At 35.6% G+C, this 17,187-nt stretch overlaps 1 protein-coding gene across 1 annotated transcript; it reads right to left on the bottom strand.

Moving 5' to 3' along the window:
• Positions 1-536: 536 nt before the first annotated feature.
• LOC114611531 (igE-binding protein-like) lies at positions 537-2,085 on the bottom strand. The gene is made up of 2 exons (XM_028756249.1): positions 2,004-2,085; positions 537-1,798 (listed from the first exon to the last, which is right to left on the bottom strand). The coding sequence occupies exons 1-2, from the start codon at positions 2,083-2,085 to the stop codon at positions 537-539; spliced, it is 1,344 nt and encodes a 447-aa protein (XP_028612082.1).
• Positions 2,086-17,187: the final 15,102 nt, after the last annotated feature.

The following is a 17,187-nucleotide window of genomic DNA, read 5'->3' as shown; positions in this document are numbered from 1 at the left end:
CTGACCCTCTGGTGTTTGCCAAGTCAATGAACATGAACTGACTGCAGGGCTGGCCTCATATCCCAACCCTTGTAAGGAGTGGGATGATTGTGTAACAGGCCATGCTTTAGGCCACCAATTAGAGGAAATAATACTTTTATCAGCTCCTGTATCTAAAATTCCTGTAAAATTCTTCCCCTCTATCATTAATTGTAAAGTGGGTCTAGTTTTAAGATCCACTACCAAATGAGCAAAGTCATTTCCTGAAGAACCAAGCCCATTGGTGCCTCTAGGCACCCCGGTTGATGGGAAACAATTATGTAAACTTGGAAGAATAACCAATTGAGCAATTCTATCTCCAGGGGAAATAGAAAATATGCCTTGTGGACAAGAACAGAGAACTTGAAGTTCTCCTGTATAATCTTGGTCTATTACTCCAGGATGAACCACAAGTCCTTTCAATGTTAGGGAAGAACGACCTAGGATAAGGCCAACACTATCCTCAGGCAGGGGACCTTTAAAATTAACTGAGACAAGCTGTGCACCCTCATGTGGCGTCAATAGGAATTATGAGGTGGCACAGAGGTCCAGTCCTGCAGAAGTTCCTGTAGCTCTGCGGCTAAAAGTGTCCCCCAGCTGCATGCCTGTGTCCCATATTTCTGGGGGCCCTGGGACCTGGAGCCCAGAAATCCGTTTTTTGGAGGGCCTTCCTCTCTTCCCGATGGTGGGGGATCGTGTTGTATAAGCTTTCCTTGAACATCTCTGACTGAGTGACACTCATTAGCCCAGTGATAGCCTTTCCTGCATTTGTTGCAAATTCCCGGTCTTTTCTGCGTGGCAGCACAGCATTCTCGTTTTAAATGACCCAGTTTGCCACAGTTATAGCATACTTTACGGCTGCCAGGACTTGAGCGACTCTGGCTTTGCAAGATAGCTGCTGCGAGGCCAGCATTAGTCAGCGGGCCTCCAATCCCCCTGCAGACCTTTATCCAATCTGTTAACCCTTTGTTTCTACTAGGGGTAATTACTGCTTTGCATTCTGGTGAAGCATTTTCATATACTAATTGCTCTATCAGTGGCTTAACCTGTTTCGGGTCCCCAAAAATCCTGCCTGCTGCTTCTGTCATCCTAGCAACGAACTCTGAGAATGGCTCCTGGGAACTTTGTAATATTTTGGTTACGTGTCCTCCTACTTCTTCTTTTATAGAAAGAGCTTTCCACGCCTTAATAGCAGCAGCGGAGATCTGGCCATATGCTCCCCATTCATAATTTGTCTGATTATTAACAAACTGTCCCTGCCCTGTTAGCAGGTCAAATGTCCATTGTCGCTGATTGTCTTCCGCATTAGCATTGGCTTTTGCCTGTGCCTGAGACGTGTCATGCCACAAAGCTTTCCATTCCATATATTGTCCCATGTTAGGGAGGGCAGCTTTTACTGTATTCTGCCAATCGCTCGGAGTCATTGCCATACCGGCTAGTCTCTCTAACTGCATAATTGTGAAATTTGCATCAAACCCATACTTTTGAACTGATTCAGCAAACTCCTTAATAGAAGTATATTCTACAGGTGCATGAATACGACCTCCCTCTGCAGCTTCAAACACTGGAAAAGCTTGAAACATTTTTCTTGTATTTTCTTTTGAAAGAAAGGAATCTAAGCAGCACTGGTCAGCGTAAGGTGGAGGAGTGCTGGAAGCTGCAGCGGGGAATGCTGCCTGGGAATTCCAGGCGGGCGGGGGAGCCGCGTGCGTGTGCTTTCTAATCCCCACCTCCCTTTGTTCTCGACTCGGCGGCAGCAGCTGCCCATGTGAATGGTATCCTTCCGCCTCAAAGCAGACTATTTTTTTCATCTCCTTCCGCCTCATAGCGGACTATTTTCCCATCTAAATCCTGTTCCCACTCGGAGGAACCAGGCTCCCCTGACTCAAAATCATATAATTTCAAAGCTTGCAAATCCTCAACTGGATATAGAGGCTTTCTCTCCATCGTATGTTGCTCACCCAGGGAATTTCTCGTTCCCTTACCTTTACTCTGCTCTCCCAGGTAAATTATATTTCGCTCTGTCATTCCCACAGATCGAACGTCCTTGGGAGGATTTTTAGGCATGCCTATATCCAGGCTCCCTTCCTATTTTGAGCCCCCAAGCACTTCCCAAGCTCTGTTTCTGGCAGATTATTATCCTGAATCTCTCTTAATACTCCCTGGACCGCCACAGTAGCTGAGCTGCACCTTTGATCTTGTAAACACGACCTTATTAATTTCCACAATGGGCGTGTCCCAGGCCTCAACTTTCCATTCTACTGTTCCCTAATTAGATCTCCTTCTAGCTTGTCCCAGGAGGCGAGTGTCAGCGTTCCTGAACATGCAAACCACGGTGCTACACGATCAATCTCCCTGACAAACCCTTCTAGTGTTTTAGCAGAGATTTTCAATTTATGCTGTCCCAAGAGCTTCTGGAGTGCTGTAACCACTGACTGCGAGGCTCCCATGTCGCTCCCTTATCTACGAGAGAATCTGACACACTGGGAGGGCACTGCAGCTTATTTACGTCCAACCAACTGTGCCAAAGCTCCGCCTGACTTTTAAGACCACCGGCCTGAAGCGGCAGCTGGGAGGGGGGTGGGGGCGGCTCAGGCGGTGGCAGAATTTTAACAAGAAAATCAGTGGAAACAAAACAGAATCAAAAGGAAGACAATGAATGCTGGCATGAGGATAACAAAGGCCCCTGCAGTGGCTTGTGATTGGGGAGTGAGATGGGAAAAATCCAGGCCAAACCTGCCTCTCAAAGCTTACCTTCCCTGCAGTTCTGGACCTGCCCTGCAAGCAGGGTGTCTTCCTCAGGCGCAGATGGTGAATCTCCCGGGTTTCGGCAACAGAATGTTGCCCGCGCACACTTATCTCGCCAGCAAGAATGCACGCAGACACCAGGTCCTTCTGCAGTTCTTTTATTACGATGTAGAGGAAAGACCCCAGGCCCCGAGAAGGCACTGTTTTTATACCCCCTGGAGCGGCGTGTACATTTCTGGTTGGCTGTTTGCCCATAAATGCATATCTAACCTGGAATGGGCTGTGACTTGGCATGCTTTTTCCCTTGCACAAAGGGAGTAAATCTTAAAACTTAGGAGGGCATCGGATGCCAGCGCCATCTCTGCCCACCATGGCTCTCCACAATGTATGTTTCCATACAAACTTTAAGATCATTTTAAAAATATACCTGATGAATGTCATTTTAATTTGTTGAGAAAGACAATGAATCTGTGGATCAATCTTAATAATAGAGTCATTTTATTCTATTAGTTTTTGTTATTCTATGGAACCAAACCTCACCTGAATCCTCCAGAACACAAAACATTGTTTCTCAGTTAATAGAAAGAGGTGAAAGTATATGTGACCTCATGAAAGAGGTGAAAGTATATGTGACCTCATGAAAGAGGTCACATATACTTTGTAAAAGAATTTGGTATATACTTGTTACAAATCCTTCCTTCCTAGACACTTTTCCTGAGCACTGTTTCTCTGTCAATAGAACTCATTCTTTCTTTTATGTTTTAGTATTTATTTGGTATTATTATGAACTTCTCTTATAGACATGCTCTTAATTTTTTAAATTGGATATTATATTTATTTATATTTCAAATGTTATCCCCTCTGGAAACCCCTATTCCACCACTCTCCTCCTGCTACTATGAGGATGCTTCATTCTTGTGGAAAAGTTCATTGTAAAGAGATGTCAAGAGGGTTTTCATGTAGCTATGCCTAATGATCTGTTGTAATTAAATGTCATGAGGAAACTGGGCAAAAAAAAAAAGAAAATGAAAAAATGATATCACAAATTTTTTTTTAAATGACTGAACTGAAGATAATGAGTCAAATAAGAACAAATAATTACAGAAAGCCCAGACAAGAACATGGACATTATGACACATGGAACTTTTAAATATACATTTGTATGTGAAATGCACTTTTTTCGATATGTTTCGGTTCATGTTACACTACTCCTTTCCTATGCATCTCTTCATAGATTACTTAACAAGCCATTAAGTCATCCCATAATTAAATTAAATGTATATTTACACTAAACAATATGAATGTATAATAGAATTTTTATGAACAACAAAATTTTATGCTAAACAAATATTCTTTAGCAATAAAGAAAACATCTGTTTTAAAATTCACAAGACTATGAGTCATTCCTAAACCCACTACACCATGTGAAAACAGTTACAGTTTTCTTTCACATTATTTAATAAAGGGAAATGGTGTGATTTAAAAGAGAAGTGTCTGAATATTTGCAAACTTACACTGTACTTATGGACATTTGTTGGCTAAAACAAGATACTGTTTAGCTCCTTGCTTGAAGCAATACATTATTGAGGGCAAGGTAATCCAAGAAAGGAAGTCTGCATTTTGAGCTTTCAATAAAAACAGGCCAAAGGTAAACAACATTTGTTCAAGTGAAACTGGTTTAAAGTCAATGAGGGAGCATCTGACACTTGGCACCTATTTGTAGGGATAGGATAACCACAGAAATTAGCTGAGATGCAATTGTTGAGAGTAAAGGCTTAGTTGCATTGGCAAATCTATGATGTTGAAGATTCTAAGATATGAGATATTGTCAATATCATAGCAGGTGTGTAGTAGAGACAGACTAAATCTATAAAAACTTACACATACTATGGATGTCAGAACTAGATAGTTGGTTCTGCTTAAGGATTTTGGAGTTAAGAAAATCATGATTAGTATCCAGAGATGAAGTATCCAGCCATACCATTTAGATTAACAAACGTGTATCATTTTGTCAAATGACATTGTCTTTCTATAACAATTCTCACATTTGAGAGAATACAGTAGCCAATATTTATGAAACTAGATTTATAAGACTTTGAAATTTTAAGTATTATAATTTGTTGAGATTTTCAGTACTTTTAAAGCTTGTACTATGTTTCACAGTATAATATTACAGTGAAAACTCTATTTTGAATTTTCTTTGAAACGAAGATTATAAGTGGTTGTGTTAGAGAGAGGCATTTGTATGTCAAGTAGACAAGGAGTTGAGTGTCCTAGATATGTTTAACTGTCAAATTTATGCAGCTAGACTTACTTGAGAAGGCAATAGAAATTGAATTTGTAGGGCATTTTATCTAAGGTCCTGACCTTTGAGAGCTGAGAATCTTAGATGAAATGCCCTACTATGGAGAGAGGGAACTTGTAGAACCCACCTCCACTAGAAATATAGAACATCAAGTGGAGTAATGGAGTTGCCATCCTACAGACAATAATTCTGACCCAGAATTGTTCCTGTCTAAAAGAACTACAGGGTCAAAAATGGAGAACAGCCTGAGGGAAAGGAGGTCCAGTAACAGGCCCAAATTCGGATCCAACTAAAGGGGAGGCCCCAAGGCCTGATACTATTACTGATACTTTGGTGTGATTACAAACAGGAAGCTAGCATAATTGCCCTCTGAAAGGCCCAACAAATAGCTGAGAGTCAGATGCAGATATTTACACCCAACCAATGGACCCTAGTGAATTCTGTGGTTGAATTAGGGAAATGCTGTAAGAAGCTGAGGAGGAGGGCAACCCTATAGGAAGACCAGTGGTTTCAACTGACCTGGAACCCTGAGGTTGTTCAGACACTGTGCCACCAACAGGCAGCATACACCAACTAATATGAAGCCCCTAGCACATATACAGCAGGGGACGGCCGGGTCTTGACTTAGTGAGAGAAGATGTATCTAACCCTCAAGAGACTTGAGGCCCCAGGGAATGGCGAGGTTGCTTTAGAGGGGTAGGAAAGTAGGAGGTTGGGACATCATCTTTGAGACAGGGATTGGGGAGGTATGAGATGTAGAACAGTCAGAGGGCTGACCGGGTTGGAGATAAAGACTGGACTGTAAAAAAAGATTAAAGAAAAAATAAAATGAATTGAATTAGTTCCTAAATCATATGTGTACATGGATGGAGATCATTGTGAGTGTCAATTGTAAAGGAGATTCAGTATAATGTTGAGAACATCATAAATTCCTCTCACATGAGCACAATTTAATTTACCAACAAAAAGCACAATTAAAGTTAATAAAAGTTTTACTGTTAAAGTAAAACAATAATTAATGATAACTAATCAACATAGCAAACTACAGTGGCAGGTTACAATAATTTAAAGGCATTTCAGCTCAATGGAAAAAAATTTTCACTTGAATGTTCATATGCTACAAAATATATATTTCAAGTATAATAATGTAAGTGAGAAATGTATCATGAAAAGAATATTTCTCTTGGATATGTAATTTAGAAAACTTACTAAGAAGACTATTAATGTGCTTAAAGTAGAATCCAATGATATCAGAAAGAACAAACTACAATATTAGGAGTACTCATAACTAAGAAACCTATACACAAATACTGACTTTGAAATAAACACAATGATGACTTCTGAGTTTTAGCTATGTGAGGTTATAGATATGTTAATTGGTATGATTGTGGTAATCATTTCAAAATGTATATGTATATCAAAACATCATCTTATAATCTTTAAATATATATAATTTTATGTGTTAATTACACCTCAATAAAGCAGGAAAAATGTCTTCTGAGGTTTAAAATGTATGTAGATTATGCATACACCATTTGATGCAAAATGTAATGGATGTAAATTGGCTCACAGAGCTATGAGTTGGTTTCATTGTATCTAGTTCAGCAGAATTAAGAAAATGTACCTACTAAAATCTAATCTAATAAATTAATATAATTTAACATATATAATATGTAACATTTAATACATGTGATCTAATCTTTAATTTTTTATTTATGGTACATAGGAAATAATACCATAAAACACATGTTTAATAGGACAACACTAAAAATGGCCCTGTAGACTCATCCAAATAGGTAAGAAAAGAAAAATAATAGACAAACATACATAGAGTTATATTAGATTTAGTTTCATATATATGAGCAATAAAACAAAATGAAGCAAATGCATCAGGGAAATCCAAGCATTGTAATGGACAATGAAACATGGTGTCATCATAAACTGCTACCCAAAATAATTTTATCAATATGTAAAGCTTTTAAAAAGGGGTTTTAAGGTGACAATTTTAATTTAATCATCCAATAACTTGATATTGGCATTTAGTTTTTAAAAAAATAATAATTTTTGAATAAATAGGTTGGTGACCAAATCCATCACAAGGTTGACTCATTATTGAAAACTAAGAATAACATTGGTTATAGAACCAGGAGATTAAATAAAAACAGCCAAATGTACTATGTAATTTGAAAATATAACAGAGAAGTGAAAACTAATAGAACCTATAAAAGCAAAACACTAAAAGATATATATTGAATGTATTTGTTACTTCATTATTTATTTTGTGTAGGTTTTGTACTGGACATGCATGTTCTAGAAGGAAGACAGAAGATAACTGTTCTCTTCTTCTACCATTTGAATCTTTAAAACAATGTCAAGCTGATCAAGTTTGGCATAAAAAGCTTTATTTGTTAAACCATTTTTCTATCACATTTTATTTTGTATATAATTATTTAATTAACCTAAATGTGAATGCAATTCATAATGGCATTAAATAATTTTAAGATACAATTAGTAAATAAGTAGTATTAAAAATATGCAGGCATATAGACACAGTACACATCTTTAATCCCTCTGGCTGGTATACAGACATGTCCTTAGTACACACTAATACCAAACAATTATGTCTAATTGAGGGGTACACAAAGTGACAAATCAGAAAAAGATTTAACAAAATGAGTGAGACTATTCAAAAGTAAGTCTCTGAGATGACAATTGTATTAGACAAATAAAAATTATTTTTACAGAAAAAGATCAGTTTGATCAGATTGAAATAGGAATTGTTACAACTAATGTAATAATATTAATGCATGGGATAAATGCCATATGAGAATGGTTGATCCTGGTTTCTAATAAATGGAAATAAATGTCAACTTAATAATGTTATATGGAAATAGAAGAAATATGAATTCATTCTTTATTATTTGTGTCACTATTTTATTTTCTTTTGTCTTATTTCTTGAACTAAGACGACATCAAAGATTGAATGAAACTAGAGCCAGTATGCTTGCCTGATTCCATGGTTTGTAAGAAATACTTTCAGTTTCTACCCACTTAGTGTAAAGGTGGAGAATGATTATGTAAAGCCTTATAATGTAGAAACATGTTTATTTTATGTCTTTGTTAGGTTACCATTGTTATGAAGAGACATCAAGGCAAATATTGCAAAGGTAAACATTCGACTGGAGCTAGCTTACAGTTTCAGAGGTTTAATTCATTATCATCATAGCAAGAAGCATGGTAGCATGTAGGCAGACATAGGGCTGGAGAAGGAGCTGAGAGATCTGCATATTGATTCTAAGGCAACTGGAAAAGACTTTCTTCCAGACAGCTAGAAGGAGGGTCTCAAGGCCCATCCCCACAGTGATACACTTCCTCCAACAAAATCACACCTCCTAACAGTGTCACTCCCTGGGCCAAGCACATTACAAATACCACAAATTAATAATTATAAATTCAGAATTTTCATCAACAGGTCATGCTTAACTTTCTAAAATATCTTTTCGCAATCTCTTTAAAGGATCTTGTCACTGTTTTTCTTGAAGCCTTCAAACTTTCTGTAACTGAGACTTAGTTGGAATGCAATCAGTTTTCAAATTTAGCAGGGATTTTGCATAAACTGACTAGTGCATTCAGAAATTAGCATCTGATGATATAGATTTTTCAACAAATATGCAAAAGTATAGTATAGCAAAAATTCTTTATTATCAGATGTTTCTGAAGTTGAATGAAAAGCTTACATATACTCTGAAAGTATAATTCTAAAATTTTTAAAGGGTTAAATATAACTCCAAATAGAACTGCTTAATAAAATTTACTATAAAAAGCTAGTTTTCTTATATGTGAAACATGCATCCTCAATGTGATTCTTCTTAATAGTAGATTGAGTTTCAGCATATTAATTTTGGGTATCAAAAATGTTTGAGACATACTTCAGCGTTTGTAATCCTAATGTATAATTTTATTTTAAATTCTGGTATTTGACATTCAAAGTATTGAATACCACAAATTTGGTTGTTATTCGAAAATGGGGTAGAATATATTGTATTATTGGAAGAGTTTTCGGTACCATTTACTTTCTTTCTCAATTAATTGAATCGTGTATTGAAGTATAACACATATTGCTGTCTTTAGCTTATGAACTTTTGCCAATTGATGTTTTTCCATTTCCTTACAAGTATCATACAGAATGGTAATTTTGACACTTAGACCTTATGAGTCATCTATATCTATGTTTTTTACCATACTGTTCTGATGATAACATATTTTTTTCCTTATTTCAGAGGGTGAGCACTACCACTGTATAATATCCTACAACAGTCATAGAACTGTTGCACGAATCAAAAACATGTCAGTCAACACAGAAGTTTAAAATATAGAGCGGAATTTTACTAGCTGATTACATTCTAATGACCATGAAAAGAAACTTAATTTAAGCTTGGTATTTCTTTTATTTTGCCTTTTTAGGAACAGATAAACAATTCTCATTTTCATGTTGTAAATATTGAAGTCCCAATTTCTTATTTTGTATATATATATGTATAAATATACTGTAAAAAGTTAGTTGTGGGAAGCGAGTGTGGTGGCTAGTTCAAATGGTACCTGGGACGGCTGCCAAGTTTTATCACTAGCACTTGACTTCCTTGAACACCCTCAGAGAGCCATGTCCGCAGTAGATACTGCACATACTCGCTGCCACGCGCCATCAGGACATCTGACATGTAATGTCAAAATCCAATTGAGAGTGCCTACGTGGCCGGCTCTGAATGGTGCAAGCACAAAGATTTAAGGCGGTTGAGGAGAGGCTCGAGGGCTTTGGCTTAACGGAAGGGTTCCTGAATAAACGGCTTCAAGAAGAGCTCCGTGTGTCGCAGTCCGCAGGTTCGAGTGGACAGCGAGAGTTAGTAGCATCTTGTGGATCACAAAGTTACTATATACTTATCTTTGTACGGTTTAGTTATAAATATTGTAATATCTAGCCCTCTTATGGCTGAACTCTAAGAATTTCACTAAATCTAAACTTTTCTCTATAGTTCTATGCTAAAGTCACTGCTTGACCCTGTGGCAGGGATCTACTATGCACACTTTTGAACAAAGAAATCATTTTCCCTGATATTCTTTCTAAAATTATATTGATGTGCATATAGTTTGTTCTTTACCCAGCCCCCCTTTTTTAAATACTCAGAAACTCTGTTGCTCTGATCCTGCTCATAAACTTACTCTTATTTATTTTTTAGTTTTTGTCAGCTACCTTCATGATAAATCCCCCAAAACGTGGTCAGTTATTTTGTTGTATTGTTGCTGTATATTTGTTTCATTGAATTTTTTCATACACACACAATATATATATATTGTGTGTGTATGTATATGTACATACATATATATACACATATGTATATATATATGTACATATATACATATATATAATAAGAAAAAAGTTTACTAAATTTAGTATATTCTGTAGATTACTATACCTCTTCAAGCTACCAATTTTCTATTTTAAAAAGAAAACACTTTTAGGAATATAAGGGGGCTCTTAAAAAAACAGAATTTGAAATGTAAGTAAGAGGACCAATGTTGGGGTAGCTAAAGCCTACATAAATGCAGCTAGATCTGGCTATGCCCCTGCAGTTCCACAATTGGTTGAAGAAAGTGCATCCCCAAGGAAACTGCCTAGGGGGAATCACTCTAGGAGAGTGGTAGACTTGACTGAAATACCCTTAATGCAAAAAATAAGTGGAAGCTATTAAGACATGTTCTTAACATCAGCTTTCAGCTTTCACATATACAACTATAAATGTATGATCAAAAAACATGAACACATGTATAAACATGTATGTGCAATGTAGATATGTATATAAAGAAGAAAATGCTTTTTGTAGGGCTAGATATCTCCCTAAATCTTTGTCTACTAAACAGACAAGAAGCATTTTGTGCACCTATGGTAAATTTTAATATGCTAAGTACTTTTCATAGTCAGTTATAGAATCTAAGTCATTTAACAAACTCTATAATTGTTCAGCACCAAGCCACACCTATTCTGTCATATCTCAATTCCACATAGTCTATTGTTATTCTGAGATGTTGTCTGAAGTTGACAGCGAATTATTTAAATATAAGAGTAAATTAGTGAATTGTACTTTTCCTTGCATATAGTTGTTCTGTCTTTGTTTCATGTTTCTACAAAGTGAACAAGATCCTGGTTAATTAGTAAGCAACTGGGATGCATTTGGCACATGGTTCTGGACCTAAATAACTGTAAAGACATTGTAATTCTGTATGATGTATGTTTTTTCATACTGCTATACAGTGCTAAGGGAAATTGAAGATATGTATAACAGAGAGGAACTTGACTCAACTGATACTTTATATCAATGTCCACTATAAAATAAAACTTCAAACTAAAAACAAGTGTAGTGGCATCATTACATTTCCAAAGCAGAATCTTTGTAATCTAGTGATAACCTTTTAGCTCTTCTTCTATTATGTTAAAATGGCAATCATATTTCAATGTATGATTATAGAAATAGAACAAATCATAATAAATCCTTTAAAAATTCACAGAAGGAATCATTCCTCAAAGATTCTAATGTTAATTAATGTATATCAATTAAAATTGAGGTGTCTACATCTAACTTTGTATATTTCTATAAGGATGGTTATCCTAGGATATTTTGAGAAAATTGCAGTGATTTCACTAAAAAAGAGTTATAATGCCAGGCGGTGGTGGCACATGCCTTTAATCCCAGCACTTGGGAGGCAGAGGCAGGCGGATTTCTGAGTTCAAGGCCAGCCTGGTCTACAGAGTGAGTTCCAGGACAGCCAGGACTACACAGAGAAACCCTGTCTCGAAGAAATAAAAAAAGGAAAAAGGGAAAAAAAAGAGTTATAATTAAAATATATCAAAATTCATTATTGAAAATTAAATGATTATTTAATGAATTTATTAAAAAACTACCTACATATAAACATAATGATATTTACTTTAAATTATATTCTTCTTAAATTATTTAAAATTATGTGTTGATAGTTAATATGTTTAATTGGTAGACATCTATACAAATTGATAATACATAGTAAGTATTTAATATTTATTTGATAAGCATACAATGAAATACTCTTTGTGTCTATGTAGATACCATAGTCTAACATAAAAGTTACCATAATGATACTCAGTACTCAAATAACTGTACATTCATATGTGTGTGTGTATAATCATATTATAATATAAAACTGTAATTTTAAAATTGAAGTTAATTTGGATAAATTATTTTAATTTGAAAGAAACCCTGCTTTAACATAATAGGAATCCTCTATGTATATATTAGCAGTGCTTGTTTGCCATATGTTTGTGTGTGTGTGTGTTTATGTATAGTGTGTATTCATTTGTCATCCTAAACATCTTAGTTTAGAGTTTTCAATGGAAGGACTATAGTTACAGAAGTTAACTCTTGAATTAGATTTAAGCAATTATGTTTTTGTACACAATTTGAAGCCATTTCATTGATAAAGTCAAAGCTTTGAAAGAAAATGTTAAAATAGTAATTTTTTTCAGCAAATTATTTTAGTGTCTAATTAAAAATGTCAATATAGTTAACAGATTCTGTAAACAAAAGAATGATAATGAAGGCTGAGGCATTTTATTTTTCTTTAACAGTAGTAAAATAAAATGATAAACACGTTTCCATAAGGATACTTGTAGAATTAAATATTTAACATTTAAAATTGGGTATATAAATTTTTCTATTGAACTTTGCATAGAATCACACATGCCTAGTCGTATGTAGATCTTCCTAATAACCTAGGAGGAGATTGTCTCCAGAGTGAACATAAACATCTTGAATCCATAAATTATGATACTGATGCCATTTAAGTATATGTGTCTCTGTAACATGCCTATGTGTTAATTTCTGCTGATGAATTTTTTTCTCCTGATTTCATTGCATTGCAATGAATTCCTATAGTCAAGCACCTGGAAGCAATTACCTACAACACTTAACTATATGCACAGGTATGGCTCAGGAGACCAAAAATATTCTTTGACTCATGTAAAATTCAATAGCTTGTCTACCGCATTACAGTTTTAAGTAAAAATCATCACATTAGCATCTCACTAAATAATATTTTATAAAATTCAATGCTTTTTTGCTTCTAAATGATTTTATTTACCGTCTTTTGTTTTTTTTCTATAGGACAGAAAACAATTATAAGATGTTTCAAATCTTTGGAGAATAGAAATGTGGAAATAATATATTCTAGTTTATAATGTGGAATTAAATTCTGAGAAGTCTTTCTTATTTTCTTGTCCAAATATAAGTTCTCTGAAACCTAATTTTTATCTTATACTCATCTTTTCATAACAGAATAAGATTTAATACATATGAACATCACATATTAATTTTAAAATCATTCAATATTATATTTATTCATTAATTTTAAGTTTTTAGTTATTAATGTGTGCATGTGTGTGTTTGTCTATTTTTAATTTTTTTATTAATTTATTTATTTACACTTCAAATTTTATTTTCTCCAAGTCCATCCTCCAACTGTTCCACATCCCATACCTCCTCCCTACCACTTGTCTTTAAGAGAATGTCCACACCCCAGACCTGGACCACACCACATCTATAAACTTTCTGGGGCCTCCAGTCTCTTGAGGGTCAGGTGCATCTTTTCTGACTGAACCCAATCCAGGCAGTCCTCTGCTGTATATGTATTGGGGGGCTCATATCATCTGGTGTAATATGCTACCTGGTTGGTGACCCAGTGTTTGAGAGATCTTGGTGGGGTCTAGGTTTATTGAGACTGCTGGTTCTCCTACAGGGTCACTCTCCTCCTCAGTTTTTTCCAACATTTCCTAATTCAACCACAGGGGTCAGCAGATTCTGTCTGTATTGTGTAGCAGCAATGACACAAGTGTGCTTTGTGTATGTGTGGAAAGCAGAGGACTGCTTGTAGAAATTTTTTTTTCCAATCATGAGAGGCAGGAATTGAACTTAGATTAGCAGCCTTCTGTAGTAAGTACTTCTACCTACTGTACCATCTTTCTGGCTTGTGCTCAGTAATTTAAACATCAGCATTCTTATCATTGTCAGTACTGTATCTATCACAATATTTATGATAATCACCAAAGGACTCTTATTTCTTGGTTGATTTGTACCTCTGTAAGTAAGCCATGTCCCTCTATCATACATGTATGCCTTATAGTTCTCAATATTATTTAGTAATCCCATATAACCATAATTATTAAATTTGGTGTAAATAACAGGAATGTTAACATAATTCTAAATGTCTTTATTGGGTCCCAATGACTCATAACATACCGATATAAGTTAATAAAGATTTTATATCATGAGATAACTCTAAATATTTGATGAGTATCAGATAAATATAACAAAATACCCAAATAATTAGAGATATACAATATTCAACGTCCTTTGTCCATCACTGTACATATATCATCTTACTAACAAACATTTTTATATAAAACATCAAATATTTGACAAATAGATCAAGATTTTTAAAAATCATTGAAAATTCAGTGCATTTAAAACACTATCTACATTTTTCTCAAGCTCTGATTTAAACAAATTTGAACTTAAGCATTAAATGGTTGATGTAGATATACTCATTTTGTTCCAATAGGATTTACAGTGATTGTTGCCAGTAAATTAATTTATCTAAGGAATGATTTTAGGTACCTTGAGCTCCATAGAAGTAATATGCTAAATTCTTACAGAGGAGTGTGCTACCATTCACACAAACTAACTACCTTCTTTTGAGAAGTGTTTTGTTTGTTTCATTTTTTTTCTTGAAAACTGTGTTGCCTTATCTTCTATCACATGTTTACTCTTTATTTTAGTCTAGATATCAAACTATTTTTACTGACATGCCTTTGAGAACAACATGATAGTTAAACTATAACCGTAACAAGAGTAATGATATGTTTAAAAATAAACTAATAACTGAAGTTGTCTCTTTGTTTGTTTAATTTCATTTAAAAACAGACGACATAACTTTTTGATAATGCCTCTATAGATTAAGGATTGAAACTTACTATGTAGCCCAGGCTTTTCCTGAACTCCCAACATATTGCTGTCTCATCAGTCTTAGAACAGTTCTTATGATTTGAAGCAGCTCTATGTTTTGAAGCAATTATTCTTCCAATAGAAAAATAAATTTACATTTATAAGTCACAGTGATACTGCTTTTGGACATCTGGTAGCAGACATTTCAGTACTTTCATTGAGTTCTTTGTCAAAACTTTTATATTCCACAAACTCTTCATCAAATGTAAAATAGACTAAATGTTTCCATATGCAATATAAGCTTAATACTAAAAATAGCTAAGTATAAAGACATTAAAATGCTTCAATAAGCAGATAGAAATCGAGAAAAATAGGCAACACATCATGAAAAAGTACTTAGTAATCACTATATACAAAAATTAAACTTTTGAGAAAATTGATCTTAAGACAATGTGTATTTTTGAAGAACACTATAAAATATTTCTATATTACTATGACATTTTCACATTGCAATATTCTTTGATTTTTAATTACATTTTTAAAGAACTAAGTCAAATAGCTTTGAAAATGTTACACAAGCATACAAACATACAATTCATTGATAATTATAATAACACATGCCTGCTATTGCTCTTCATAGTACTTAATCAAAATAGTGATTCATGACCTCTAAACATATACAGATTGCAATGTTTTATAAAGTGTACCCCAATGACCCAAGAAGTAAAGCTGAAGCTGAAGCCTGTGACACTAATGTGACAGGGGGTGGTATCTTTAAGAAACTGGGTTTCCAGATAATTCCCCAGTTACAGGGAACATGATACTGAATGCTGAAATCCCATGCCCTTCCTCTGAGTTTCATTGGCTCTTAATTGTGAAGATGTAACTGTGTGTCACACCACATGCAGTTGCCATTTTGTGCTGTCCTTTCCAGACCTTAGGGGACCTTACAAGGTAGAGCTAACCTATGACAAACTGAGATCTCTAAAAGTACAACCAAAACAAAGCACATATTTTAACATGAGGGTAAGCTGATTAAAAAAAAAGTTCCTTTAAAAATCTTTTTTGATCATTTTTATTTTATTTTTAAAAACATTTGTCTTCATACTTTTTTATTACAGTCTGGTTGATGTTCCCCTCCCAGTCTTCCCTCTGACAGTTCTGCTCCAAGACCTCCTCCCATTCCCCCTCCCCTGTCTTCAAGAGGATGTCCACACACAGCTTCACATTATCCCAGTCCACCAGATCTCCCCTCAAGTTTCTCGAGGCTTAAGCATGTCTTCTCTCACTGAGGGTAGCTCAGGCAGTCCTCAGCTGTATATGTGTCAGGGGCCTTATACCAGCTAGTGTATGCTCCCTTGTTGGTGGTTCAGTGTCTGAGAAATCTCACGGGTCCAGGTTAGCTGAGACTGCTCGTTTTCCTATGGGGTCGCTCTCCCCTTCAGTTTCTTTCACCCTTTCCCTAACTCAACAACAACAGTCCCCAGACTTCAGTCCAACAGTTGTGTATATCTGCATCTGTATGAGTCAGTTGCTTGTTAGGCCTCTTGGAGGACAAACATACAAGGCCCCTATCTGTAATCACACTATAGCATCATAATACTGTTAGGCTTTGAAGCTTCCCCTTGAGATGGATCCCAAGTTGTGCCTATCACTGAGCATCCTTTCCCTCAGGCTATTCTCCAGTTTTGTCCCTGAAGTTCTTTTAAACAGGAACAATTCTGGGTCTGAGTATTTAACTGTGATATGGCAACCCAATCCCTCCACTTGATACTTTGTCTTTCTACAGGAGGAGGACTCTGCCATTTTTCTCTCCCCATTGTTGGACATTTAATCTAAGGTCCCTCCCTTTGAGTGCTGAGTATCTTTTACCTCCCAGGTCTCTGGTACATTCTGGCGGGTCCCACCACCTCCCACCTCCCAAGGTTGCATATTTCCATTCATTCTGCTGGCCCTCAGTGTTTCTCTCCTGTTTACCCCTCCCAATATCTGATCATGGTTCCCTTTTTCCCTACCCATGCCCTCTCCCACCCAAGTCCACCCCCCCCAACCTGTCACCTAGTGATTGATTTCTTCTCTCTCCCAAGTATA

This window comes from Grammomys surdaster, unplaced genomic scaffold (genome assembly GCF_004785775.1).
Source record: "Grammomys surdaster isolate TR1022 unplaced genomic scaffold, NIH_TR_1.0 126115, whole genome shotgun sequence".
In the NCBI taxonomy this organism is placed as follows: domain Eukaryota; kingdom Metazoa; phylum Chordata; class Mammalia; order Rodentia; family Muridae; genus Grammomys; species Grammomys surdaster.
This window is presented reverse-complemented; position numbering and strand designations above follow the sequence as displayed.